Raw genomic sequence first — 26974 nt, 5'->3', positions numbered from 1 at the left:
TTCTCGCCTCATCTGTGGATTTATTGGACATGCTGGTCAAAGGTGCTCTGGCCCTTGGCCAAGCAGTGAGGCGAGGACGGAGAGGCAGAGCTCTGGTGCGCTTCAGGAAGAGAGGATTACGCATGCCTTTCCCGGGAATACTCCTCTCAAATGTCCACTCTTTGTGCAATAAAATGGATGAATTGCGCCTTCTTATGAAGACAAATAGAGAGTTTTCTCTCTCTTCTGTTTTGTGTTTCACAGAATCTTGGTTGAATGGATCCACACTGGACACCGCCATCCAACTGCCCGCTTCCAGGGCGGATCGCGACCCGATACTCTCACTCAAAGGAAAAGGTGGAGGGATTTGAATTAGAATTTAGAATTTGCCATTTAGCAGATGCTTTTAATCCAAAGCAATTTGCAATTACATATTACAGGGACATTCCCCCTGGAGTAACTGAGGGCTAAGTGCCTTACTAAAGGGCACACAAATGGTGGTGTTTCAGACGGGATTTGAACTCACAACCTTCGATCACCAGTCCAACTCACTATCCACTACAACACCACTACCCCTTGATTTATTTCTATATTAATCAAGGTTGGTGACGTGAAAGTGATTTTACAAACCGTTTTACTCTCCCCGAGAATTCACCTGTCATATATATATATATATATATAATATAAACCAAATGTATATATAATATATTATATTGGCTGGCGTTTACATTCCACCTCAATCTAATGCAAGAGGCGCCACGTGAACTCGCCGACCAAATATTAGGGGTCGAGAGAAGGAGAGAGAACACATATTCCCCAGCTATTGTCCTCTGAGTCTTTAATAAAGGCAACTTAACTCACAAACTCCCCAAATACAAACAGTTAATCAAATGCACCAGAGAGAAGAATAAGAAAATGCTCATCATGCAGTTCCCCGCACTGCGCTGGGACCTTATGACAACGCTCTTATTCATCTGATCCCGGCATACAGGCAGAAACTAAAACTTTCTAAACCTACTGTGCGTAGATCTAAGAATTGGGGCCACAGAGAAGCAGTGGAGAAGCTGAGCGACTGTCTGGCTAGCACTGAATGGGGCATGTTTAAGGCCACTTAACAGCCTGGATGAATACACAGACACTGTGACGTCGTGGACCAGCTACTGTGAGGACCAGAGTATTCCAATACGCACCAGGATAAGCTACAACAATGAGACCCTGGACTCAAACAGCTTTGTTTGGAGAAGGAGAGGGCATTCAAGAGTGGAGACAAGGACAAGTTCAGACTGACTAAATACACATTTGGCAAGGAGATTAAGGTGGTCAAACGACAGTACTCCGGGAAGCTGGAACAGCAGTTTGCAGCCCACGACTCCTCGTCAGTCTGAAAAGGCCTTCGGGAGATCAGAGACTCCAAAACCAAATCCCCCCACTCTATGGATGACCTTACAGAATGGATGTCCGCCTACAGAAGGGAAGTTGACAGCCTGGCCTCCTGGTGCAGCCAGAACAATCTGGCACACTAAAAACTGTAGTGGACTTTAGGGGGAGCCCAGCCCCAACCACCCCTCTTATCATGCGTGACTCCACAGTAAGCAGTGTGGAGTCATCCAGATTCCTGGGGTCAATAATTTCACAGGACCTCAGGTGGGAGGAGAACATCACCTCCACCATCATGAAGGCCCAGCAGAGGATGTTCTTCCTGCGGCAGCTGAAGAAATTCAATATGTCGCAGAAAGTGATGATTTAGTTCTACACGTCCATCATGGAGTCCATCCTCAGCTCATCGATCACCGTCTGGTTCGCTGCCTCCACTGCCAAGGACAGAGGCAGACTACAGCAGATTATTCGGTCAGCCGAGAAGGTCATCGGCTGCAACCTGCCATCTGTCCTGGACCTGTTCCACTCCAGGACCGGTAAGAGAGCAGGAAAGATCAGGGAAAGATCCTTCCCACCCCGGTCACCACCTCTTCCAAAGTCTCCCATCTGGAAAAAGGTTCCGGTCTACAAGACCAAAACCATGCGCCACCTGAACAGTTTCTTCCCCATGGCAGTGGGCCTCACAAACAAGCCCCCTGCCCCTCATTGACTCTGGGACTCCCACCCAGCCCCCCACCCCCCCACCCCCCTCCTGTCACACATACACGCACCCACACAAACACACACATACAACTGACAATGTAATCTATATTAGTTTTACATACTCTTATTACTTATTATTACAGCCTACATAATTATTGTTCTGCCATTGTCCTTTTAAACAATTTTTGCTTATATAGTGTTGTTTATTACATTGTTGTTGTTGTTTTTTTATTATATTGTTGTTTGTATCTTCATGTCTCATGCACCAACCACACCAAGTCAATTTCCTGTATAAGCAAATATACTTGGCAATAAAAATAATTTAGATTCTGATTCTCTTGTTCACCTCAGCCCCTGTTCCTCCTCCTAAGGGCAGAAGTACCCTCAGAGGGACAGGCAGTCTCTGTTTGTGCAAACTCAAGCGTGTTCCGCACTGTGTGTGTGGCGGAAAGCAGCCGCTCGGCGACCCCCGCATACCTCTTTCAGGCCTTTGCACAACATCCAGGAAATCGGAGGCAAAACATAATTATACATTATGTAAACAGCGCATGACTAAATTCTAAGAGTGTCCTTCCAACTTTCTATTTACATGATCAATTATATTCTCCTGGGATAAGCTGCTTTCAGGGGGGACGGACAAATTAAATATTGTCTCGCTCGGGCTGGAGCAAATGGTCTATGCCATCATATGCCTGTTTTCTGTTTTCTGATTAGCGCTAACATGGGAGGACCCTAACCTTCAAGAAACGCATGTACCATTAGCACAAGCAAAGGCTAGCACACGGCATGCATTGACATACAGTACTGTGCGTGACACAATTATTTTTAACAGTGTTACATTTTCCTCAATTCATGTCTCATGTTTGAGAAAGGCATTAGATACATCATACTGTACGTGTCTCCTTGTATCTGCATGTTGTGCAGTGGTTGGACTTTGTGAACAACATTCATATCTGCTCCAAGTCAGAACTCTGGCTTTCATTTCCTCTACACCACGACAGCTGGGATATTTCTGTGAGGTCCAATTCGAAAGGCACTATTATAGAGCAGAGCACAGCCATGCATTCAACTGTATCATTATAAAAACAAAAATAACTTAAATTGATGTAATCCAAGACACCAATCGTGGGGACCAAGTAGGGTAAAGATCACAATGTGAACTATTACAAACATTCAGAAAGTCCGGCCCCCATGGTTTCAGCCACTTCTCTTCAAACATCCAAACCTTCTGTTATTCTATAATATCAGGTTACTAGGCACAGCTAACCAAAATAACATATTTCATATCTACTAACATTGACCTTGGACGTGAAACAGACATTGCTCTGGAGTTCAAGTGGGTATTAGCAGAGCTTCAAATAGGCCTGGGCTGACAGCTGAGCACATCTGCATATGTGGCCGCCCCACAGGGCAGAGGAGGGACTACACTGTGCTTTGAGACCAGAACTACTTCTCAAGAGGAGCTGGCTTGGTCAGTGCAAATCAGCATTCATGCTCAACACATTTCATTTCTACACCATTGTTAGACTAGTCGAAAGCTGGGGGGCGTGGATGATTGCAATTATTGTAAATTCTACCAAACCAGTATCACAACATAATCACATAGTATTGATGGGTTGAGCAACATACAGCATGATACACTCTCTCTCTCACACACACACACACACACACACACATGCACGCACGCACGCACGCACGCACTTAGGCCCCTGCATGGCTAAGACAGGGAGGGAGTTAATGTGTTTCCTACTGTGATCACCCCCGGCAACAGAAGCAGCACACACCCGGCTTTTATTCGTCTTGTTTTACGACGTCTCAGAAAGCGGGGAAAACAAAACATGCTTCCAAAAGTCAGGCTGCCCATATACGATAGCAGAGTTATGACAGTTTAAATAACCTTGGTATTGACTCAATGGTGAAGGGAGGAGGTAGGGATAACAGACCAGAACGTATCCTTGGCGCACATTGTATTTTTCTTTCTTAATATTTTTAGACAGTAGACGTTCAACTGCGTTTGGACACATTCTTGGGTTTTCAAGCTCCTCTCTCCCCAGTGGTCATGAACTCTTGTGCTGTGAGTCATTATCATCTCAGCTCAAGCAAAACTGATCAGGTGTCTTGTAAAACCACAACGTACATAGCATACTGTGGGGTGCAAAAATGTGGGCACCCCTAGTTCAAATTAGTTTTACAATTAATATCTACCGGTAAGTGAAAAGAAGCAATCCTAACCTCTGGTACAAAGTTATACATGACACATTTCATCACATTTTAAAGCAAGATCACTTTTTTCTTTTTTTACTTTTTACAGTTGGTTTGGTACGTGGCCATATCTGGAGGTGTCTGGCATGAACGTGGGCTGTGACCCTGAATACAGGAGGGGCTGTTTGTGGTGTCTGGGTGGAAGTGATCAGGATCATGGCTCTAAAGCAGTACAAGAACATCCCCCGTATTCTCATTACTCAAGGAATGGCTTTGTAGCACAGTGTTATAAGATGAAACGTTTAATTCATACAGTAGCAGGAGAGGCGCTACTCTCAGCTCTCTCTCTCTCTCTCTCTCTCTCTTGACATGTACACATAGTCCTCTATATTCTCCATGCATTATCGCACTCAGCCTTGCGAGCTAGGAGGGAGCAGAGAGCAAGTGCCTGTCTGTCTATAAAAGGCCATACAGTTGAATATGTCACATGCCACCATTTAAATCTAAAGAGAGAGGGCCAAAGTAATCCTGTGTGTCAGTATAGATGGATTCTGTGGCCAAAGCTACCAGTTCTAATGCATACTGTATATCCAAAGGTCTCTATCTCTCTCTCTCTCTCCCACTTTCTCAATCCCCAACACTTTAATCTACAGTAGTTCTGTTATTGACGGTTAGAAAAGTGAGAGGTTTGTTTTTAGATGAGTGGTCTTTCCAGTGTTAACCCCCGAAGCCCCTACATTTTAAAAACATTTTTTTAAATGTTGTATTTCCTGCAATGGACAAAGCTAACATTTCCCCCCCATAAGGATCTCTACAACACACCCTGTGAGGTCTGTCTTTATATTCAAAAGAAAACCTTGAGAAACCTGAAGCCTATTGGAACAATGTGCTTTGGACTGACGAAACCAAAATTGAACTTTTTGGCCACAACCAAAGAAGGTATGTTAGGAGAAAAAAGGGTGAAGCATTTGAAGAGAAGAACACTGTGCCAACTGTTAAGCATGGAGGTGGATCCATTATGCTTTGGAGTTGTGTAGCAGCTGGGGGCACAGGCAATATTGTGTGGGTGGAAGGAAGAATGGATTCCACCGAATATCAAGACATTCTAGAGGCTATTGTTCGAAGGTCAGTCCAGAAATTGAAGTTGAAGAGAGGTTGGGTAAGACAATGACCCGAAGCATACCTCAAAATCAACCATGAAGTACCTCCAGGAAAGACGGATGAAGGTTTTGGAATGGCCATCACAGTCCCCAGACATTAATATTATTGAAAATCTGTGGAGAGATCTCAAACATGCAACGTGCATGCAAGAAGGCTGAATAATATTTTTGAGCTAGACGTGTTCTGCCAGGAAGAATGGGGCAAAACAAGACTCTTAGCTGGCTACAGGAAGCGTTTGCAAGCTGTTGTAGTTGCCCGAGGAGGAGTTACAAAGTACTAGCTGACAGGGTTCCCAAACTTTTGCACATGGCCTTTTTCCTTGTTTTATTATTTTGAAACTGAAAAAAAAGTTATCTTGCTTTAAAATGTGATGAACTGTGTCATGTTTAACTTTGTACCATTTAGAGGATAGGTTTGCTTCTTTTCACTTAGATATTAATTGTGAAAGGCATTTTGACTAGGTGTGCCCACTGTAAAGATTCTAGGTAGAGGACATGAGGCCAAACTAAAGCAACCATCTTGTCACATACAATCTTTACATGTTCACAGGGTAGGTTTGCATTACAAATGTGACTAAGCAATAACCCCTCCGAAACACACAGTTTGCGTTCTTCTGTTACATTCTCTCCATTGCTCTACCTCCCAATAGTTATTTTTCAGTTACCAAACACTTTCTGTCTCCTAATACATTTATGTGTCTCTCCCTCATGGAGGAATCTATTCTGTCTCTCCCTCTGAGTCTGAGGCCAAATCCCTACAGCTCCGTGTTCAGCCCTACAGCTCGGTTTTGCGCGTTCACATGTAGAGTAGGGGTGTCCCAATTCTTGTTTTCATGTAGGTGTAGGGCGATATAGCTATATCAGTGCAGACTGGCAGAGAAGGAGCAGGGTTGTTACCGCTCCTCTAATATCAGTGCAGACTGGCAGGGAAGGAGCAGGGTTGCTAGCCTACAGACTGGCAGGGAAGGAGCAGGGTTGCTAGCCTACAGACTGGCAGGGTAGGAGCAGGGTTGTTAGCCTACAGACTGGCAGGGAAGGAGCAGGGTTGCTAGCCTACAGACTGGCAGGGTAGGAGCAGGGTTGTTAGCCTACAGACTGGCAGGGAAGGAGCAGGGTTGCTAGCCTACAGACTGGCAGGGTAGGAGCAGGGTTGCTAGCCTACAGACTGGCAGGGAAGGAGCAGGGTTGCTAGCCTACAGACTGGCAGGGTAGGAGCAGGGTGGCTAACCTACAGACTGGCAGGGAAGGAGCAGGGTTGCTAGCCTACAGACTGGCAGGGTAGGAGCAGGGTTGCTAGCCTACAGACTGGCTGGGAAGGAGCAGGGTTGCTAGCCTACAGACTGGCAGGGTAGGAGCAGGATTGCTAGCCTCCAGAGCACTGGCATCCTGTCATGAAATGGCATATCTGATAATGATGCATTTACACTCAACTAGTAAATGCAATGAGTTTGCATCCTTTTTAAACAATAAAATAGAAACCATTAGAACAAGGCATTAGCTCTTCTGTGTCAGGCATGAAAAACATGTCCCCATTAACAACCCCAAATAGGGCGGACATAACAACCATGTCACAATTTAACACTATCGATGACAAGACAACATTTCGTTGTTTGGTACCTGTACTGTAGCAATGACAATAAAGTCCATTCATTCATTCATTCATTCATTCATTCATTCAAGACCCTAGATAAAATCATGTCTTAAACCATCCATCTGTGCCCTTGATGTCCTGCCAGCTTTTAAAAAAACATATTTAGCAGCATGGCAGGCGAACTAATACAAATAATCAACACTTCCCTTTCATCAGGAATCTTCCCTGAAGCCCTGAAAACTGCAGTTATTAAGCCTCTACTAAAAAAGAACGGCCTAGACCCATTTGTACTAAACAACTACAGACCCATATCAAACCTTCCCTGTACAGGAGAAATTATTGAAATGGTTGCCCACGAACAACTTAGCAATTATTTGACCCTAAATGATCTCTTCGATGACTTTCAATCAGGCTTTCGCCTCCTACATAGCACTGAAACGGCCCTTATTAAGGTCCTTAATGACATTCACGTAAACACAGACTCCGGAAAAATCTCAGTTTTGGTACTACTAGATCTTAGCGCTGCCTTTGACACTGTAGACCACGACATTCTAATAGACAGACTAAAAACCTGGGTAGGACTTTCGGGCACTGCCCTAAACTGGTTTAGATCCTACCTACAGGACAGAAGCTACTATGTCTCCATTGGCAACTTTGTATCGGACCAAATGAAAATGACGTGGGGTTCCCCAAGGGTCAATCCTCTATTCAATCTCTATATGCTTCCATTGGGACACATCATAAAAAAGAACAAAATTGCCTACCACAACTATGCGGATGACACTCAAATCTACATAGCCCTCTCACCGAACGACTATAGTCCCATTGACAATCTCTGTAATTCCATTGAGCAAATAAACACCTGGATGACACAAAACGTCCTCCAACTAAACAAGGACAAAACAGAGATAATTGTATTCGGTGCACCAAACTAAAAAGCAGGTCAGAAATTTTGACTGATCTAAACTTCAACAGACACATAAACTCGATAACTAAATCAGCCTACTATCACCTGAAAAACATAACATGAATGAGAGGTTTCATGTCCAAACAAGACCTTGAAAAACTCATCCATGCATTTGTTTCGAGTAGACTTGATTATTGTAATGGTCTACTAACAGGCCGATCTAAAGGAGCTGTTCGTAAATTGCAGCTCATCCAAAATGCCGCTGCTAGGGTCCTAACTAGGGATGCACGATATTATCGGCCCGATATTGGGAAATTAATGTTATTAAATATTTATCGGTTTTATTAAATTCTAGCCGATATAGAGCCGATAATATGAAGCCGGAAATATTTCCGGTTCCGGTTGTCACGCTGATGATGATGCGCCTGCGTACAGCCATGCAGTCAATTGGTAAGCTAAGGTAAATAGATAGCCAATGTTAGCTAGTGCTAATGTTCACCATCTCTGTAGTCTGCTCTAAAATACGCAATCAAACAGTGCAGGCAACCCATGCTGTTCTGTGAATGAGACGAGCTATTGACTGATGGCTTTCTACTGCCAAATCATATTATTACAGCAAACATGTCGGTAGTTTGGCATCTGTTCTCTGAACAACAAGGAGAGGCTCATTCCGACATTGACTTCTGTTTTCGTTTTCGCGATTTCAAAATGAAAGCGCGAGCTAAGCGTTGTTGAAAATGAATGACACATCGCTAGTCAACTAACACAGCTTGTTTTGTGAGCCTGCTAACAATGTAAAGTAGTGTTGTAGTTAACTAGGTAACAATGTAAAGTAGTGTTATAGTTAACTAGGTAACAATGTAAAGTAGTGTTCTAGTTAACTAGGTAACAATGTAAAGTAGTGTTCTAGTTAACTAGGTAACAATGTAAAGTAGTGTTCTAGTTAACAATGTAAAGTATTGTTCTAGTTAACTAGGTAACAATGTATCAGGGTCTTGAAGGGTTGTCCCATTTCATAGGGGAAGATTCCAACTACGCCCTGTGGCTCTGTTCAGAGGCATTGACTCCAAAGTGAGTGGCCCTAGTAGGGGGAGGGAAGGGAAACGGGATTGGGCCTCAGTCTCTCTCTCCTTTCTCTTCTTCCTCCTCCTATCTAGGTTCCCTAGTCAGTGCATTGACAGGTGTCAGCTATCTACTGTTCTCCACAGGGACACCTCATACTCATACTCATCATTCTCATACTCACCACTGAAACCATAACAGTGGAGAGGTCACAGGGTCAACAGAGCTGTCAGGCTCAACTCTAACTCCTGTACATCTTCTCCCACGTGTTAGAGAAACGGGGAGAGGTGTTAAATACAGTAGGTCAGAGTTTAAAAGATTCACACTTGTGTGACAATGTCACCAGGGTACCGTGACGGCAGTAGGGAGTCAGCTTGAATGTTTTATTTCATGCAATTCAATTCGTCAAAATAACTACCAGCAGGAATTGTTGAGCAATTCTAATGGATAAGGGCAAAATATTGTCTGGTCTGAGAAATTCAAATGTTGTCCTTTGATAACCGTTAATTTAGCAAATCATGTCTTCATGAATATGTGGCAGTGTGTCAGTGTGTCCGCAAATGTGTATGTTAATTAACTCATAGCGATATAATGTCTCGCAGTGGATTCCACGCATTTCAGCAGTAGGCCATATGGACACAAAGTGCTCCCAAAGCATAGAGCGCAACTCATGTCATTAATTTTAATGCTCTGGCCCCGTGAGTTGACGTTAAATGTAGTTTACATGATTGAAATAAGAGCTTTCATGAATCATTTAAAACACTGTACACGCCATGTGCAATGACACCATTTTAGGCAGCACCCCCTTGTGAAATATACTTCTTATATTCTTCTGTCTTGTAAGAACAGCCCTAACTTCATTCTGTAATCAAAACATTGCATTATTAAAGCCGACTCATGTCCAGTGTCACAGTATAAGAATAGACAGTAGTTGGTCCCATTGCTTAGTTCTCCTAAAAATAACCTGATATTTAAACCATTTACACTATTTATCTCTGTAATTCATAAGCTGGTAATTCATAAGCTTGATTTCGCCAATCTGTCTGATGAGGCAAACTGTTCTCTTTTTAATCATCCGTCACAACTCTCATGGAATGCCTCATCCAATCAAATGACTTGGTCCCTTTATGACGTTGAACCCAGTGTGCGCTCCGGCGCGCTCAGAACGAATTTACGAACGCAGCCCTTGTGTCTGCTGTGGCCGCAGCATTAAGGTACCATCTCTGCGATGCGGCATGAGCCTATTAACCACTGGTCTCTCTGAAGGGCCTCTACAGTGGGGCAGTGGTTAATAGGTTCACACCACTGTTGCCACTATATTTCACAGCCTCGGCCGCTCTCAAGCTGCTGGCAATAATCGACATCACACACATTTCATTTTCATCTTAATGTCTTTGGTAATTGCACCAATTATGGCCAGTTCTGCCATTGCCAATACTACAGCTCTACTGTAAGCCTGCTGTTCATTTACTTAGAGAACACATGCTGCAGGTGTCATGAGGAACAACAACACCATACTAAGGACCTCATTACCACTGAGGGCTGAGCTAAAGACAAGAGAAAATGAGGAGGCCGAGGGGAGAGGGCAATAGAAGAGATGTGTTCAGGAGTCCATTCAAATGCATGCTTCCCTCTAGTATCTGTTTATTATTTTCACAGCCCATCTAAACAGAAGGGAGACGTGGGAAGCCCCTGCGGCCTGACAAAGGTCACGTTTCCTAGGGCAGGAAAAACTGCTTCCTTAGCGGCCAAAAGGATACAGTTGGCTGAGAAGAAGATTAGGATCATTTAGAGTTGTTTTTAGTTGTTTTAGTTGTTGATTTAGAGTTGTTTTGTCTCTTAAAACATGGTGCTTTTGCTATAAAATGTTGTTATAGAGAAGCATTGTATATGTTGTTATAGAGAAGCATTGTATATGCATAATCCCTTGCCGAGAGGAAATGGACAACGGGAAGATGCTTTTTTTTTGCTTATTCATTTACATCAATTCAGCTCCATGTTAAAAGTTCCATGTTCAAAAAGCAGCACCGACAATGAACACTGATTAAACATGACCTGAAACCCACCATGTCAGAGAACACTTAGTTATTCAAATGAAAATGTGATATTGCCTCCAATGTGCAACTGCAAAAACATTTAAGCGAAGCAGAGAAACAAGTGCATCATTAGTGCATCACTGACCATGTACCTAAAGCCGAATCACTCTTTATATCAAATATGGGAAATCCTGCACATCATTTAATTCAATCACTTCTCTACATTCATATTTCACGATCCTCTCCACCAACAGTGGCTGGAATAGTGGAGTTCCTTTACATGTATATGCTTTTACTGTCTCAAATAAATACCTCAGTTTCCATGAATAAAATAGCCTGTTAATCTACAGTCAGTCTCCAGGCTTCTAGCCTAAAGGCTCTATGAAGAATAAGAACATACATTCTCAGATCAGTGTCAGTTACTCTGTTTCCTAAAATGCTGTAAAAAAGAATCCCTGAAAAAGGCAAGACAAAAAACACTGAAAATAAATAAATAAATCTGATGAAAAGGAAAACTGGTCAAACGGCCTCAGGTGTAATGGACTGGTAAGATGATATTCATTAGTATGAATAAGAATGCTTAAACTGTCGATACCCAATGCATTTATGACATGTTTGGGGAAAGGGCAATACCACACCTGAGGAAGTTAATATTCAACTTCCTACAGTGATATGGTAATAAATAATATCTAACTGACTTAGTAGTATAGTGCAACCTTACATAAGATGTCACAAACAAAGCAATAGTTGTGTGCTATGAATATGGCATCTTGGACAAGTCTATCAGAGGCTACTGGGGGAGGTAAGCATGTGTTATGATAAGGTGGCCTTAGTGAGTGATACATCATTCACAACACATCTACCACTGTTTAGTGCAACCTTACATAAGATGTCACAAACAAAGCAATAGTTGTGTGCTATGAATATGGCATCTTGGACAAGTCTATCAGAGGCTACTGGGGGAGGTAAGCATGTGTTATGATAAGGTGGCCTTGGTGAGTGATACATCATTCACAACACATCTACCACTGTTTAAAACGCTGAAGCCTGTTATTCGTTTGATGTATACATACTCACAGGGAAACTGTTTTGTTGGGTAAAAAACTGGGTTGTAGAGTGTCCAGTAATTCCAACTCATCACACACAACTTTGACACGGACGTGTTGCCTGCTCAGCTCCTTGGACCTCTCGGAGGTACAGTGACAGCCGTCAATCACCAGGTCCGGACAGTTTCTGTTCGTCAGGCAGGGCTTCCACAGCCCGGCGACAACGCAAAGGAAACTCAGTATTTTCATCCTTGTACTGGAGCCTCTATTTGAGTTCTCCTTAAGTTCTCCTCGTTGAGCTCATGTCAACATTGGTTCTTCTTCACATACGCAGTGGGTCTTCACCGAGCAGGTGACCGGGCAGGTTGGTGTGTTCAGAAGTCGCAGCGTCACTCTGGCGACACCTGTTCTGCCTGGCAACACCTGTCCTGCCTTCCCAGGGTATCCGCGGTGTCTTGAAAAGTATTACAAGTTGATCAATCAATTTTGGGAAAATCAAGACCCTTAATAAATATAAAAAAGTCTTGTCACGATTTTATGAGGTCTTGAATTTTGTAGGTATTTTTCTGAACTAGACTCTGTCCAAAGAGTTTGAGTCCTAAAAACGTTTAGTAAAAGTTCGTGAATTTATTAGTTTTATTAAATAAAATAAAAAGATGACTTACAGCTCGAAGTGGCAGTGAGGTCTGGAAAAATATTGACAAGGTCTTTAAAAAGTCTTAGAAAGGTATTGAAATTAACCTCAAGATTCCTGTATATACCCTGCTTCCAGAAGACAAGCCGTACGCACCTCGTAGGCTACCTGTGCAACTCTCTCCACATAGCCTATTATCGGAACTATTTGGTTTGTCAATGGTTGCCTCGATATTCTGTATCATTTTCCACGATTTCTGAGATTGCTTCAACTTCATGAAAACATTGTTGTCACTTTCAACGAAAGGCTTCCGAAAACATTTAGCAGCGTTTTGTAAATATGACTATCTTAGATCTATCGCATTGTTCAGATGTAGAAAGAAATCCATAGGAAATGTACAGTCTTCGCCTTCGCGTTCGGCGAGCAAGGTTGTCAAATGTCTGTCGATTAAAACGTCTGCCCTAAAATGTGTCCCTACGAAGATATCCATGGTCATCCCAACTCCATATCGACTCCGTTATCAACAGGTTGTTGCCATACTGGGACTCCACTTCTCGCGCCCTCCTCTAGCCTCGGTTTACAAAGTAGCCGACTGTACTTGGGGCGCACGGAGCTCTGCTCAGAAGTCCCTCCCTTTCGAACCCGATGAGAGATCCCTGTTGTGGCTTGATATCAATTATTGCCAGTTCATATATATCATATATGACAGGACATCAGTGTGCAACCTTAGATTCACTTTATTTAATGACCAAAATGTAATACAATCATACAGTCTGTTAATGACTCAAAACTACTTTTTAAGTGAGAAGTTGGCTTGTCTTAAAGCCACACAAGACAGGGAATTCAATCAAATGACTACCACCCATAGCTTTACCTATATACTATTGCCAGTTCATATATATAATATATTACAGGACATCAGTGTGCAACCTTAGATTCACTTTATTTAATGACCAAATGTAATACAATCATACAGTCTTGTTAATGACTAAAAACGTACTTTTTAAGTGAGAAGTTGGCTTGTCTTAAAGCCACAAAAGACAGGGAATTCAATCAAATGACTACCACCCCATAGCTTTACCTATACACTAACTAGGTTTTCCAGCACACAGCTTTCATACCTGCTATAGTGTTGTACTGTATGTGCTGTGTGTTGGTCTGACTGTACTTCAAACAACATGTTCTCACCACTGGGCAGGTCGCTTAGGATTCAAAGCTTCTCTCAAACAGTCTCATTCAGACTCTTAGAGGAGGTTTTCTCCCACAATACTGATTTACATTTTGCATAATAAGATACAACTTCCCTTTTTTGCCACACAACCTAGGTTATGGGAATACATTTTTCAATACAGCATGGTGGGGAACTCTACATTCATTGACATACACTGCAATCAATAGAAGACATCCAACGCAATACAGTCCAATGCACTGTAGATTGCACCCTTTTCCTCTCAGTGTTCACTGTTCCACAGTACTGGTTTGGCTACGGTCCCATGCCTTTGTGACAGTATAAGGTTATAGAAGCTTTAAATATGTTTTTCTGTCTTTAAACATTTCCCTGTGTGATATCAAGATCACGACCACAGAGATTACCATTTATAGATAGTATAAAGGTTTCCTTGACCTGTTCAATCACTGTGTAACAAAGAAGACAACACTGCCTTTCCTTAAAATACCCAACGACATGTTCAGATTATGTCATAATCACTTCTATCTTAAGTAAGCTAATAATAATGCTAATAATAAAGACTGGTATTGTTGCCAGTCACTTGTTAAGTTCTATTATACAGTATACAAATACATGATGTGTGTAATCCACCAAACAAATACAGTAGGTATAAATATATACAACCTTTTGTTTGAGAGAAGCTTTGAATCCTAAGCTGCCCAGTGATGAGAGCATGTTGTTTGACCTACAGTAGACCTACCGACAGCACTACAGCAGGTATCAACACTGGGCGGGAAATCCTTCTTAGTGCATAGATAAAGTTATGGGTGGTGGGGGTGCTCATTTTGAATTTCCTGTCTGTTGCAGCTTTTAACGAGCCATAACTTCTAAGCCTCATTGTTTTTGGTCGTTCATTTACACTGGAAGATGATCTGCTGTTAAATTAGAGAAGTGTGATCCCCAGAATGTGATCACTTGTGAGACAATTATTATTCCTATTAGAAAAGCAAAAACATTTAAGAATGAGGCTTAAATGTGGCAATGGCTTACATATTTGAATACAAAACAAAACGTCAGCCATTGGTGAGCAACATGCAACAATAGAGCAGTGAGATACATAATACATACCTGTACATACAGCTACATACTATTATGGATTTACATGATATTATACATTATTTGAGATTCGACAACAGCATGTTTGGATACTGGATTCTGATTGGCTAGCAACTGTGGTAAATATCCCAACAACCTTCAGTTCAGACCGCATTTCCAGTATCAATGCGCCTCCCAATCAATCTGATTAAGAACACCTGTGCTGACCTACAATGCAATCGTTGATCTTGTTTATGGGACTATATTCTGTGGCGGAAGGATATATGAATGAATGAATGGTCTTTATTGTCATTGCTACAGTACAGGTACCAAACAACGAAATTTAGGAGGGGTGGCTCCCCTGGTGTTAGGAAAGAAAAAAAAAAAACTTTAAAAAAAAATCACAAGAAGGGAAGGAGCTGGTTTACATAAATAAAGGCTATGCACACTATCCACTATACTATACTGTACAGATAGACGACTAGGGTTGTCATATTGCACAATAGTGTTATTGCACATTTATTTAACCCTTGTGTGGTGTTCGGGTCAACTGGACCCGTTTTACATTTTTACTTAAAGAGAAATGGTACAAGAATACATTTTATCAATATGAAACTCCATGGCCTTGGCTTATTTTCTATGAAAAAATGTAAAAGTGAAAAAAAAATGCACAGAGACACACAGAAACATACACACACTCACACTGACACTCACTCACTCACACACCTCTGCTCTGGCTTTCCCACGCCAAGAAGCCGTCTGCTCTCACACTTTTTACCCTATGAAGTGCAACATTGTAAACATTTTTACATTTTCTTGCACTGAGGTACACGCACTGTCACATTCTGTGCTTCATGTGTTGTGTAGATAGGCATACCCATGAACACACAATTGTAGCCAGTGATATCTCAGAATTATTTGGGATCTGGCTTTCCCACGCCAAGAAGCCGTCTGCTCTCACACTTTTTACCCTATGAAGTGCAACATTGTAAACATTTTTACATTTTCTTGCACTGAGGTACACGCACTGTCACATGTTGTGCTTCATGTGTTGTGTAGATAGGCATACCCATGAACACAATTGTAGCCAGTGATATCTCAGAATTATTTGGGATTTTTCAGACAATACTGTATTTCGACAGTGACAGTGAAAACAGTGTACATTCCGTTCGTGTTTTGTGATTCAGCATTTGCAGACATTTTTGAGAGATGTATTTCATAGCTATTGGCAAAAACAATCTTAGTTTGGTTCTTTCATTTCTATTCTTGTTCATCACCTGTATTTTCTTTACAGCTTTGATTATAATTAGATCAATTGGAATTCAATTGAGAATATACATTCTAAATAATAAAGAGCAATGAAAACATTGTTTCATTAACATTTTTCCTAGATAAGTTTGATTTATGACACTTTATTATAGTGGATTTTGCATTTTCAAAGTTAGGGGCATCATGTGCGTAAAAACGCTTCTACTCATCATGCTGTCATTCGGTCCCACCTATTCCCAGGGGTCTGACACTTTGTGGGTTGTTACTAAGCATCCTCTGCTCCAGCCTCTCCAAAGGGCAGCCCCCTAGATCCACAGAACAAAATATATGTACTTTTGAATGTGTACACAGTACCTATTGTGCATTATTGGGTACAGTACCTGTTTGTGCCCACAGAAGGCACCCTTTAATATTATGGGCTATTTTGGGGCTTTCTTGCACCCTGAGTATACCCCCTTGTACGGGTCACCCTTGGGACTAGGAGCACCGTGTCAGGACAAGTGCTTTTAAAACCCCAATGATGTCCCGGGTCAACTGGACCCGAACACTACGAAAGGGTCCAAAAAGTGAACATCACACAAGGGTTAAAGTGTCGCAGTTTGCAGGCTTGAAATGTACATATTTGTGCCTCAGCACTACACCTGATTTTTTCAGTCCAGCAGCTGCCATCAATCCGTCCAGACTGTCCAGGGCCCAGAACCTAGGTCTTTGCTGTGTTCAGGGCCTGGACGGCCCTGTGGTAGAAGCTGTTCTTCAGTCTGTTTGTCCTTGCGGCCAAGGTCCTGAACCGCCTTTTCGAGGGCAGCCTGGTAAAGTGTTCGTACCCAGGGTGGGTCGGGTCCCTGGAGATCTTGGAGGCCTTCCTGGCCTGTATATGTATTCTGAAACGATTAATGATTGTAAATAAATGAATTTAATGTTAAAACTGTGTATTTATTTTGTATATTATGTGGTGGGTGTTGTAGAAAAGCAATTTACCATTCGAGGGCGGCTTCGCCTCGTGCCACAACCCTGTACCAGTGGTAAAGGTCTACACAACCCCCTTCCTCTCATGGCAAATTGCTTCCTTTACCAACACAAATGAATGCATTGCATGAATGCCGCAGAGCACTAGCAATAAACCCTAGCAGTCAGCTTGGACAGTATGAATAATACTAACTGACACTCTGACATATCACCTGTAAACTGGGTGAAAAAGATATCTACATGTTTTTTAAGTACCTGGTAAAATGGTTGAACTAATTGCTACAATATTCCAGAGATGTATAGACATTAGCATGTATAGACATTAGCACGGTGAGCAGATGAAACACATGTCAAGTTGTTGATACAGTAGCCCTGCAATTCAAGTTGCTCCTACTGAGTCTCAAACTTGCCGACACACGTGACCATCTCCTCAAATACCCCATGTAAACCAGCTGCGCGGGTGAGGGTATTTGAACTTGAGGAATGACTTCTAGCATTTCAACTCGGTTACACTCACCCCTCTAAACTCAAACAATCTGTTATTGGGTTGATGTACTAGACAAAAAAAACAGTCAGTCTCCATCAACAAATACTGTCTATAACAATGCACAGGTGTTGTTCTTTTACACTATAGACCCAGTTGGGAACATAGACCTACATTAGCCTAGTCCTCTTCACCTTTTAGGCAGAAGGTAATACAATTCCATAGTCCAGCTTCATTCTCAGACAGTAAAATAGACACATTGGCCAAAAACTGTATCAGTTGGTGTCTCACAAACCCCAACAATTTGGGGAAGTACTGTACAGACAATGAGTGTTGTGATATTAATAATTTCCCATGGCTGTAGTGTAGAGAATGTCTCTAGCCCTGGGAGACAGAAGCACAGACAGCTGGTCGGGCTCCTGAGGCTGGGTGAGGTGCTTCCCCTGTGTGTGCTCGGCGCTCCATGCCAAATTCCTCTCTCATTATCCACATTGTCTCCAACACAGACTGGGAGCACAAAGGAGGATTTCAAACTGCTCCCTGACCCCTGTGAGCAGCCCATGTTTCTCATTCGTCTCCCTGACAGGCCAACATGAACTGTCTCTATACAGGAGCACACAGGGCAGGACAGATTCCCCTCCCCTGTTCTGTTTTTCATAAGGAAACTCAAACCATATGTATGTGTATAATGCCTCATTTTCTCTGTATTGTGCTGCTGCCCCCTTTGACTGTCACTCGTGCTTGTTTACACAGATGTTACCTTGCTTGTGAAAAGGAGGCGGGCCTTCCTGCCTGCTGACCCTTGGGACGTCCATAGGAAAATAAGCTGACAACATCATTTAAGATGATGAATCTTAAATGAAGCACAGAGACCGAAACATTTATTTGGACGTGGGCCATCGGCGTTCACTGGGCTACTCCAGAGTCCACGCAGCAGGCCTTTTCTGTAAATATTTTCTTTGTGGCAGCGAAGAAGGTTTTCACTTTGGCAAACAGTGATGCGATATCAAAACAGAATGGTCAACAAGAACACCGCAACATAACTAAACCGTTAGGGGAGAGTCAACAAGCGTGTGAAGGCCGCAGTATCCTGTAAAACTGTCATGAGAGTTCATACTGTACTGCACCTTTAAATAGAGCAAATAAAAAGTTATTTGTTTTAGTATTAACTTATTAGTGTGTGGTAGAATGAAAAAAAGCATTATAATAAATGCTGTATAGGCCTCATGTTCACAGCGCGTCACAATGTCATAACAGAGTGATACAGTATGCTGTTTATGCTGTATATGCTGTATATGCAGTATATGCTGTATATGCGATAAATGCGGTATATGCTGTATATGCTGTTTATGCGGTATATCAGTTATTTGGGTCTGATAACAGGCGATCAATTATTTGTGCCGTGAGTTCCCTATGAACCCTATGAGCGCTCTGCCTCTGCCTCATTCTTCTTCTGACTTTGAAGAAGGCGAGCTGCATGTCCAGCGTTTCGTTTAACAATTAGCTTCCCTCTGTTCAGGGGTTAGTACACAGGGAAGTGATGAAGTCAACAGTATTGAACCAATACAAACAGTCTTTCTCTATTAGGGTGTTCATGTTTTCTCAACCGCTTCTCTATCAGGCCTGACGTCGTGTTGGCTGTCCACAGTTCTCTCCATTATTCCCTCATGACAGAGATGAATGTGCCATGCTTCAAGGCAATCACAGTCCTCACTAAATATTTCCATTCACCACTTGAAAAGGCCAAAGCTCTACACTAGGCAGACAAATCTTCATTATTACTGCATAACTTCAAGCTCTATGCTGTTCTTCTTATTGTCTGCAGACCCGGGATTAAATATTCAAGTCGGAGGCTTGGCTATTGCGGATGACTTCGCTAACTGGGAGCTACGAGTACCAAACAAACCTGCTAGGATGGTCTGGGCTTTTCCCCGTTTGCTGTGGGTCTCTGTAAAGACATTTAAGTCAAAGTTGAGATTCCTTCCTTGTATTGACCAAGACTTTAGTCATCAAACCTTCAAACATAATTCAGACAGCGTAGACATAATGCTCACTGTACTGTACATCCTTGGGAAATTAGGTTATTCCAGGTTGATAATCTCAATGCTGCATGTGACGATAATTGGTCTCTGTGTGTATCCCCAAGTGATATGAACAATCCAGATTGGTCTTTGAATACGCTGCATTCCTGCATTCCCACATATACCCATGTACTGTAAATCCGAAAAGATGCCACGATCAGATATGACAGGGCACAAGGTACGCGTGACACATGTTTGGGACACAGGATCCAAGCATTTGACAGGCGCGCAAACGTGAGTGGAAGGCCTGCAGCTGATTTTAGTCACTGCAACACAAACACAAAAATCTTAATGGTAGTGGATAATGAAGCACTTTGAACACATGTGAGCTGGAAAGGCGCTATACTGTCTAAATCCAAGCATATTTTTGTTTTATTGTTACATTATAAGACACAAGAAGGTAATAGCTGATTACGGCAATTACCTTCTTACACATGTGGCGTACAACCTGCAGAGAGTAGTTTGACGATAAGACATACATACATTAGGGTCACACACTGAAAGGCATTACAGGACCTACAGTACCGGTATGTTCTTCATGGTATAAGGAGGATTACAGCCTCTGGTCTTAATTCTGGACACACACAATGGGGTGCCAAGAGGAAATGGAGGAGGAAACGAAGAGGTTGGTTTTCAACTGGAGAATAGAGAGTGATCTGGTGTGAGCTGGCCCTGGAGAGTTACCCACAGTGCTCCAACGGCAGGGCGGACCCACTGACCACCAGCCACCAGATTACCACTGAACCACTTCTCCCAGGCTTTGGTCATGCCTTCTGTAATGTTCAAAACAGAGCCCCTAGAGAACCAAATTACTTCTTTTCAGGGTAGTTTGAATGTTCCTTCCCTGCCACCCCTATATTTCACAAGAGTAATGGTTGTTGCGTCATCATCATTATAGCACTGACTGGACATTCTGTTTACTGTAAAAAATACATTAATTGTGTTTCTCCAACATCATGTGTAATGACAAAAGTGACAGTATTTCAGTCGTTTTTTTATCTGCTGCTCTTTCTGTGGTGTGTGTGTGTGTGTGTGTGTGTGTGTGTGTGTGTGTGTTTCATGTAGCGTCGGGGAGAGGGAATCCATCCAGCACGGATATGCAGCAGTGAACTTGCCCTCATAAGTATTCCAGTCCCCGGCAGTAATCTGGCTTGCGTGATCGGGGTCCCAATGAGCAGATGAACTCCCATGGGAACATGTCCTGGTGGGGGAAGGATAGAAAGTGTTCCTCTGCTGTCCTTTACATGTCCTCTGAGTTATTACACACAAAGGGATGTCTTCTCCAGTCCAAGGCCCACTCCATAGGGCCGGCAAAGGGCAAAAACACACACACACACACACACACACACACACACACACTCCTAAAAGATGAGGCTCCAGCCCCAGACACACAAGGCAGTCTTTATCTGAAAATGATGCAACTTTTTAAAACAAATTACCTATTGACAGGCCTATGTTAGGACTTTTTAAAAATAAACAAACGTGTAGTGTCTCATGACGTGATAATAAACACATCCCTCCGGGTGGTTGCAGTGTGAACTTTGAACTGGGTGCCCCAAACAGCTTGAATGGCAGCAGGGGTACAGTACTCGCAGCAACATCAGCAGTGTCTATGTCACGCAGCATCATTGGTGCTTGTTCTCTGTAGTGAGATAGGTCATCCCAGAGCCAAACGATTCTTCTACCACTGCAGAGATTTCACGCCACATTATCAGTCTGTCTGTGAATATTTCCCCCGCCCCCCCCCATGCTTTGACTCTTTCTAGAGATTATTATTATTTCTTCTTCTTCTTCTTCTTCTTCTTCTTCTTCTCCACACTAAACAGGTTTTATACTAACCTACTACTATACTATACCTCTCGACAAAGGCCTGCTTTACCAATGGCTATTTTCCAGAGGAATAAAGTTGTGTCGCGTCTCCTTGGTGACACATGCTCTCTGTCATCTAACGTCACGATGAGCTGGTGGCCGACTCCTCACCTCATCCTTCTCATGTCATCTCACTTATGCTTCCACACACACCCTAAACTACCTAGTCACAACCCAACCTCTGAGCTCAGGGCTCTCTAATTGGTCCAAACCACTGGCTTGGCCCGTGCAGCAGCATCCCCACAGAATGTTCAGCAACGCCGCCACAGCAAAGGGTGGGAGGCTGCAGCAGCAGCAGTGGGTTGTGGTGGGCACGGGGGATTGCACAGCCATCTGAAACCATGACCTCAAAACCAGAGGGTCACACATGTTGAATTCCCAGATGATCTAAGAGGTAGATAGCCTCGAGCAGCTGTGCTTATTAAATGAAAACGCTTCTGTGAGAATAACTGGGTAACCTCTGCTACAAAAAGAGAGAGCGCATATGGCTGTAATGGTATTGTTCTAACACGGGCATGCCTTGGGCACGGGGCTACGTCTCCTTCTACAGGATACTGAGGTTAAACTCTGCAGCTGGAAGGAAGGAGAGGCTATCCCTCTGTTCCTCCTCCACCCCTCCTCGGTTAGACGCAGAGGCTGTTTTAGGCTGCCTGTGTGTGCGGTGGCGGTGAGGGCTGGTGGAGTGAGAGCAGGGGTCCCAACTGGTGCCCTGCCCCCCCCCCCCCCCCCCCAACACCCCTCTCCATCTGAGAGACTGGGAAGGGAGAGCTCTTGGAGCTGACCAGATCTGCACAGATGCACTGCTCCATGTGGGTGAGGCGTTTCACACTCCAGTGGGCAGACCACCATCATGTTTCACCCGGCCAGCCACACCCAGACTTTCCAACAGACACGTTTGTTTTCCTCTTTACTCTCATCTGCTGAAACTCCTGTCCCTTGGGAATATATAGATCATAAATACAGTATATAATAGAAATGGGAATTCCCCATGTTTGAATGTGACAGGGTCTGGTGAAACAGTAGGGTAAGGTCATTTTTCAGATTGCTCCAGATTATAAGGGCAGATTGTAAACTTTCAAAGGATGTGTCATACATTGAAATCTGAAGTTGAAGTTATGCGTATTAGAATGTTGATACCCCCCAAATCAAGAAAGAGAGAAATTCAACATCAAAGTATTCATAGCCACTTTTCTCATGTAGGTAATGGGTGGGAAAACAATAATAATGTTGTGTCTGTATGTATGCATTTATCATTATAATCAATAATGCATCTAATGGGACTTGTGTAGTTCCTTCCCATCCCATCTGGGCATCAAAGCTGTAATACAAATAGAAGACAGTATATTTAAAATGATTGCCCACTGTTATCAACACATTTTTACAAAATACTAATAAAATGTTCATAAAATAGAATTGCTAATAGAATGACAATACCAAATACCTGAAGTGCTGGTGATTCACATCAAGGTGTCATCTCTCAGAATCATTCTGTAAGACACATTTCAGGTCAGAGGTGTGGACACTTCTATAGTGTATGTTTGCATGCTTTCCATAGACTCTCATGAACATAGTATACTTGTTGAAGTCATCCTACATACTGCACAGAAATATGTAGGCTAGTAAAATAATTTCAATCCACAGTATTATTCTACAGCACATCTACAAATCAGAAAGATTCTCCAGCATCAAGCTGCTAAATATGAGTGATATGAGTTTGTGAATGAATCATTATTTTTGATTCCACACAACATTACTGTTCATTACAAAAGTATTTACCTTTTCTATAATGTATTATATCTCTAACAAAGCTAGATAGCTAGCTAACAAGCTAACACTTGTTTGGCTAGCGTAGTAAACACACACACACACACACACACACTAACTTGTGTACACAACAAACAAGACCACAAAACCAAGTCAGCTAACAAAAAACAAACAAACAAGCTTCTAACAAAGCTAGCTATCTAGCTAACAAGCTAACACCTGTGTGGCTAGCCTAGTAAACACTGACACAGCTTACCATAACTTACCGTAACTCACTTACCCAAAAACAAAGCAGAAGATGTATCGACAGACCACCGTGAATAGTATGTTGATCGACGAAACTTTCTCTGTGGATAAAGTCATTGATGGCAGCTTCCGTTTTGTCAACAAACACACGCACAAGGCTATTTATTAGGATGTGAGTATGGAAGGGGAAACGCCTACCAGACAAATACAAATGCTACCCCCCAACCCAAGTTTGCTAACAAACTGTAGGTATTTAGTGAATGTATAACTGTTGGTTATGATATTGCGTGGGCTCTTCATCGCTTCATTTGGCGTCCTATGCCAAAAAACGGAAAACACATTTTTCACAACAAGACTTGTTTGGCTCGATTGCGGTTTCACAGTTCCCGACATGTGGACCTTTTCACCAAGCCAAAATGTCAAATGTCCTCCGAACCAATGCGGCTTTATAGCTTGAACACATGAGTGTGTGTGAAATGTATTAACATTATTATACAACTGACAAGGAACAATACAAATCTCAGTCCCTCCACTTTTGGATGGAGAATATGGTAGTCAAGTCTTTTATGATAGTTTTTTTTGTTGTTGCTGTAATTACTGAGCATAGTACACTTTCTCAACCCTCATTAAATTCTAGTTTAATGGTTGAGGTTTGAAATAAACATATTTCTCACAGATGAGCACATATAACACATAAACACTTAACAACTACGTATAGGGAAAATTAAACCTCATCCTACTTCATACAACCCTGCTCCTAGAACATGGAACCATTTGGTGTGGATAAAGGAAGCAGAAGGATGGGTTTATCATGAGGGTATGTAAGAGCATCAGAATAGGATCACCTGATAACGTACGTTCAACATCCTTGTTCCTCTATTTTCATAGCTGCCCAGGCCTGGTTACAGTTACTGAAACACAGCCCAAATAATTTTTCATGTTCACAAATTGACTCTAAGTCAATTGGACTGTGTAACCAAAATAAAGTGTAAGTAAACCCCTGAGCACCAAAGCCCACTCTCCTCTATCCCCAATCGCCATCCCAGCTACTCCACTGGCCAGACGTGTGTTTTCTCTCCTTCTCTCCTGATTTCCTAGCCTTATTGAGTCATGATTGCGTGCTGGCGCCCAGTGACAGAGGCTGTCAGTCGGCTGTCAGGCATTCAGGGAGGCTCCAGCTGAATCAACACTCTGCACAGAGAGAGGCAGACACACACACACGCACACACACACACACACACACACACACACACACACACACACACCGGCCAAATGAAAATACGGAGCACTTTTCAGCCCCAGGCTGGGTTAATAAGAATCACACAATAGGGTTATAATGGAGCTGCAATATTTATGGAGACGGAGAAGGGGAGTCAAAGAGAAAGACATAGGGAGAAAAGGCGAGACAGAGACGTTGGCTGTACAATAGAATGAGGGAGGAAGGTAGGGAGGAAGGTAGAGAAATATTTACTACCCATCATGCACGTAATTAAAGGCTTTATGACCTAGAACCAACTGTATTTTCTATTGATTTCAGAGGGTTGTGTGTGAGTGAGTCTACGGGGAGGAAGGGTCCTACCCTGGGACACTCCTCTCTCTGGTCCCCTCCAGCCCCAGCACAGTGCCCCCAATACATCTTCATGACGCACTGCAGGAGTTAAAAATACTGCAGTCTTCCTGTTCCCTTTTCTCTTCTCACCCCCCCCCCACTCCCCTTCCCCCAATCCATGCTGGAAAACTGCCAAGCAAAACGCTGACCCTGATTCCATGGCGTCGATCACAGACTCAACGTCCTGCAGGGCCATCAGCCTCCCCCAAGGCAGTACTGGACTGTGATTGGCTGTCAAACACTTGCAGGTAGTTGTGAAACTCAGGGGGATTGAAATCACAGGTCGTGGGAAGGAGTTCATCAACACGTGACGTTAGAATTATAAGGTTCTATCTCAATTTTTGGTCAAAAATGAGTTTTTTACATAATCTGATCCATTAGGTGTTTATTAATGCCTGTGTGGTGTTATTTTTAAAATGTTGACATTTTTTAGTTAGTAATTAATAAAATACAAAGGTTCCATCTCACAAAACATAATGGAATGTAAAAACTTTGCCGCTCAATATCTCTGAACTACCCTAAACGGAGATAGAACCTTAAGGGCCAGTTTCACAGACAAGGCTTAAGCCTAATCCTGGACTAAAAAGCATCTTCAATGGAGATTTTACATTGAAAGTGTGATTTAGTCCAGGACTAGGCTTAAGCCTTGTCTGTGAAACCGGCCCTATAATTCTAAGCTCACGAACAGCAAGACGACGCACAGAAGGTGACTTTACATTAAGAAGAAAAAATCAAACGCAGTTCTTTGATTCCACTTCCAGTAATAACTCGACGGTTCCCCCCCAAGTCTCTGAGGAGACGCTGTCCACAACAAGACTGATCCTCAAAGAAACATCGCTCTATTCTAATGTGCTTGCGCAACAGATGGGAGATCAGGACATTCTCAGACCCTTCTGAAAGAGCTTCTGTGGAAAACTCATGCAAGTATCAAAGACAACAAAACACGTCATGTTGTCTTTTCCTCTCAGGGAGAAGACCGTGAAGCGACCAACGCAACACAAGTTGACTGAGAGCACAAATACAAAGAGCGCTCTCTCCCAGTCGTAATAGCTGCACTCACCAGAAGAAAAAAAAAAGAAATAAATCAAACCCTCTGCTTCCATCTGGGACTGAAACTTTCTGTACCTTTTCATTTGGGGTCTGGTTGCCGCGGTGGTTGGCTGGCAGCGGCGGGGCAGCAGTACCAGAATGCCACGCTGCAGTTTGGGAAAACTGAAGCATGGCTGCCAGCTACCCCCTGGCACTCATGTGACATCACATCCTGTCATTGTGTCGAGTCTTCAGACCTGACCGTCGACTTCCCAATCAGAGCTCCCTCCTCTGCCTCCAGGCCCGTAGAATAACAGTGCCTCACAATTAGAGGAAAACAACAATTTAGGAGCTGGGAGATTTGGGGGGGGGGTTATGACATCTTTCACAGTATTCACACTTGACTCATTAGCTTAATATACAACATATTGTGACGTTAGAATTCTAAGGTTCTATCTCCATTTTTGTCAAAATTTTGTTTTTTACATAATCTGATCCATTAGGTGTTTATTAATGCCTGTGTGGTGTTATTTTTAAAATGTTGACATTTTTTAGTTAGCAATTAATAAGATACAGAGGTTCCATCTCACAAAACATAATGGAATGTAAAAACTTTGACGCTCAATATCTCTGAACTACCCTAAACGGAGATAGAACCTTATAATTCTATACTCACGATATTCTGAGTGCACATTATT

At 42.7% G+C, this 26974-nt stretch overlaps 1 protein-coding gene across 1 annotated transcript in view; it reads right to left on the bottom strand.

The window, feature by feature from the left end:
- Nucleotides 1–12311, bottom strand: part of adgra1b (adhesion G protein-coupled receptor A1b) — a gene marked incomplete at both ends in the record, with an annotated part of 166030 nt that extends 153719 nt beyond the window's left edge. Inside the window, one exon of the mRNA XM_080537705.1 lies at nucleotides 12094–12311. Within this exon, the coding sequence (XP_080393831.1) occupies nucleotides 12094–12311 (218 nt within the window). The remainder of the gene's footprint in view (nucleotides 1–12093) is intronic.
- Between the last annotated feature and the right edge of the window lie 14663 nt (nucleotides 12312–26974).

Source organism: Nansenia antarctica (assembly GCF_963989245.1).
Source record: "Nansenia antarctica genome assembly, chromosome: 1".
Classification (NCBI taxonomy): domain Eukaryota; kingdom Metazoa; phylum Chordata; class Actinopteri; order Argentiniformes; family Microstomatidae; genus Nansenia; species Nansenia antarctica.
This window is presented reverse-complemented; position numbering and strand designations above follow the sequence as displayed.